At 32.5% G+C, this 3,817-nt stretch overlaps 1 protein-coding gene across 1 annotated transcript; it reads right to left on the bottom strand.

The window, feature by feature from the left end:
• Positions 1 to 754: 754 nt before the first annotated feature.
• Positions 755 to 3,427, bottom strand: LOC21405235 (vestitone reductase). The gene is made up of 4 exons (XM_024163281.1): positions 3,274 to 3,427; positions 1,701 to 2,225; positions 1,146 to 1,341; positions 755 to 1,054 (listed from the first exon to the last, which is right to left on the bottom strand). The coding sequence occupies exons 1-4, from the start codon at positions 3,392 to 3,394 to the stop codon at positions 916 to 918; spliced, it is 981 nt and encodes a 326-aa protein (XP_024019049.1). The 5' UTR covers positions 3,395 to 3,427; the 3' UTR covers positions 755 to 915.
• Between the last annotated feature and the right edge of the window lie 390 nt (positions 3,428 to 3,817).

The raw sequence follows: 3,817 nt of genomic DNA, 5'->3' as shown, positions 1-3,817 counted from the left end.
GAGAGAGAAAGAGAGACATTAATGAGTTTTTTTACATTGAAAATAATCTCTTGATAAAATTACCAAATGCATTTTCAAAAATAATTTCTATCTGAGATTGAAAACGTTTTTATTTTCATTTTCATACAAAAAATAAAATTATTTTGAAATGAGTTATAAACCCGCCTAACATCGTCAGCAAAAAGATAGGTAGAGGATTGATTACATGAATACACGTACTTTCTAGTTTCTAACTTTTTCTCAATTTATTTATTTATTTTTTTTTTTTTGAAACTACGAAAGGATCCTTTATCTAAGAATCATGTTTCGTTTTCATCCATTCCGCACTTTTCAGACTAAGAAACAAAGTAGATAAATATAACAGTCAAAGTTTGTAAAAAAACATTTTAAGAAAGTTTGTATATTTTCCTTCAAAAGTATTATGGGCAACGTTTCTCCTTTACTTAAAAATCATGTTTTGTTTTATTTTTTTGATGTTTTTTGAAATGATCAAAATAATTTTCAAATACTATGCAAGGGTATTTTTGTCTTTCTATTAGTTATCGTGTAAAAAATAATGAGTGGGGGATGAAATTGAAGTATATATATCAAATGTAAGGATATTTCATAATTTTAAAAAACGAAGAGATAAATTGAAACAAATACTGAAACTAAGAGGTATACTTATGTAATTAATTACCCCAAATTATGTATTGCCCTTTACCTCTGGATGATCAAGAAGGAAAATGTGGGATTTTAACTCTTTCTTGCCCGAAAATTCAAAAGCTTGATTTTCAATAAATGTGTTAAAAAATAATGCAGAAAACTCCATGTGTTTTTAGAGCTTTAATTTGATCAACAGAAGATGCATTAATTGATGGTAATGAGTCCAGATAAACCATGAGGCTTAAAAAAAAAAAAACACACACACACACACTAGAGGTACGCCTTTTCTTTACAGCATTTGATTGCATCATCAAACATTTCTTCAACTCCATGCTTGAATTGGAAACCTGAATCTAGTAGCTTCTTTGATGATAAAGATGGAGAATTGGCTTCCATTTTCACTTGAGAACTGCACGGAGAAATGTTCGAAATTTGAGATAATAACCAACCAAAAGATGGAAGATTTCAAGAGTACAACTGGAGAGGATAAATAAACTAACCCTTTACTAGGTATCTCAAGTACTGAGTATTTGGTAGAAAGCAACTTGGATATGCTTTCAACTTCTATAGTATTTGCTGAGCAATTATATCGCCCTTTTGTTTCGCGATTTTCAAATAGGAAAATGTGAGCACTAGCGACATCGTCCACATGCACCGTGTCGATACGGGTAAGAGAACTAGATGCGCTCTTTTCGCCTGCTCATACGATACACATCACAAACACCATAGATGCAAAGATATCAATATTTTGTGCATGAAAGTAGAACTATTGTTTTATCCTAAATTAGTTACCCTTTACATGTTTGGTTTTAGTTTCATGATGTGTCATAAAAAAGATTTTCACGACAAGTTCCATTTTCCCCTGCATAAATATGAATTCGAAACAAGCTTCCTAAGAGGTGATCTTGTTCATCGTATATTTATGAAGCTCTAATTTCATGTCAGAAGAGTAAATCCTAATGAGGAGAGATTATTAATTATTTGTTGGTTTGAATATTTAATGTATTCTAACAATAAGAGATACAACAAAAGGTGTGTCCAAAAGGAATACATACCTAAGATCAGATTAAATACGGAGCGAACAGAGCTAGGAAGCTTAGGACAAATGAAAGGGCCAACAACAAAAGTAGGAATCAATGTGACAACTTCCAAACCATGTTTTTCTGAAAATTCAAGGACCGCTCTTTCAGTTAAGGTCTTGGAAATCGCGTATGAACCTGAATTTGACTCGAGAGATTTAACGTAGTCAATGTCACTCCAAAAACTCTCATCCATTTGATCAAAATCCTTCCCATTGAACACAACAGCAGCGGCACTGGAAGTATAGACAACTTTTTTCACTGTTTTGGAGTCTAGGCATGCCTGTAAGATCCCCGTTGCTCCATATATTGACCTTTTGGTCACTATTTCCTCTGCTTCTTCGTTCTCGAAATCAATCGGAGTGGCAACATGGAAGACTCCAATGCAACCTTCGATGGCTGCTCGGAAACTTTCTGGATTGTTGAGATCTGCGTCAAAGATCTTGAGCCTTTCTGATGCTCCTGGTAGACTTGTGAGGAAGCTAAGGTCTTTCTTATGCTCTGCAGTCACATTCTCAATGTCAATATTTATAATTTCTGAACAAAGGCATTGATACATGTATACATACAAACATAATTGTATGTATTTGATTGTATTGATATGGCAGTAATAATTTTTAAAATTGGAAACTAAAACATATAAGTGATAGATCAGTTAACTCGTTGATTCACACAGAATAGAGAACAGCTTCAAAAACCGTTAATTCACACATAATACCGGAATTAAGAAAAGAGAAATTTTAGAGAAAGCTTTGAATTTTTATTTAACTAAACTGATTTTCATTACAAGACGTCTAGGCAAAACACAAACAATAAACTAGCCTATTCAATAATTAAAAATAATAAAAATCCAAAATTTTTCAAAAAAAAGGAAAATTTTGAACTGGAAACTAAGATTGAAACTACCATAAGAAAGGAAAAAGAAACGTAATTGGAACTAGAATCCGAATTTTCTATGTCAACTTATTACAAAAACAAAAATTACTAAAAATGAAAAAAAAAAAAAAAAACACCCTTTTGGAGGCCTAAACGATAGAATTTGCCAAAAAAAAGGTCATACGTCATGGTAAAGCGACGAATCTTGCCCGTAAGGCCATTTCCACTCAGAAAATACATATTTTTCGTCAAAATCTGACTTCACCAAAAGACCTCTTGAAAATTGAAAAATTTGCTTTATTTAACTTTAAGATGTCCTAAACGCGCCATAAAGACTAGATCCATCTGCACCGCATCACTAAATCGAGGGAGTGGAAAATAACCAAATGAAAAAAGAGGAAGAAATGCAACGTTTAGAAGTAGTATTAGTACTTAAAAGAAATTCCTTGAATTTTCTTATATACATATAAATCCATAATGAGTACTTAAAAGCCTTATCCTTGATCCTTGACGGTTTCTTTAAAGTAGGTAGAGATCATTTCTGTATACTTAAACACTTGAAAGAAATCGTAAAAATATTATAAACCCACATCCAGAATGTGGTTAATCCTTTCAACAACCAAATATAAGTTTTTTTTTTTCTTTTCATGGTATATTTTTCAAGATTGCTCACCTGGGTTTGATCTAACAGTTGTTGTGACGGAGTAACCATGATCTAGAAGTCTCAATATCAGCCATGATCCTATGTATCCCGTTCCACCTGTTACACAAACCGTACCTTTCTCTCCTTCCATTTTTCTTTTCCTCTCAGAAATTCAATGAGAGTTTCTGCAGAATAGTGTTAAAAGATCAAGATCAACAATTATTAGCATATATATAGTGGTCCAAATGTATAACTCACTTTTCCTCAATTTGTTTCCTTTTGGTGAAAGATTGCCACCCGCTATCTTGTGTGTCAATTTCTGGCAGCAGGCCACTACCTTACGTTTCATCATTTTTTTTTTTTTTTTTGGACAGTAGCATCAACACGATTGCAATTTTCAAATGTTACAAATATGAATTTGTAGCGTTTGTAGCGAGATAATGGGTGTATGATGTGACGACCCTCCTATGAGGCCGCCACTGTAACTTAAACTTTAACTTGTATTTACTGGGGTTTCTTAAAATTTGCGGAACATTTTTTTTTTTTTAATATAAGAAAGAATACTTTCATAATT

Source organism: Morus notabilis, unplaced genomic scaffold (assembly GCF_000414095.1).
Source record: "Morus notabilis unplaced genomic scaffold, ASM41409v2 Scaffold594, whole genome shotgun sequence".
Lineage (NCBI taxonomy): Eukaryota > Viridiplantae > Streptophyta > Magnoliopsida > Rosales > Moraceae > Morus > Morus notabilis.
This window is presented reverse-complemented; position numbering and strand designations above follow the sequence as displayed.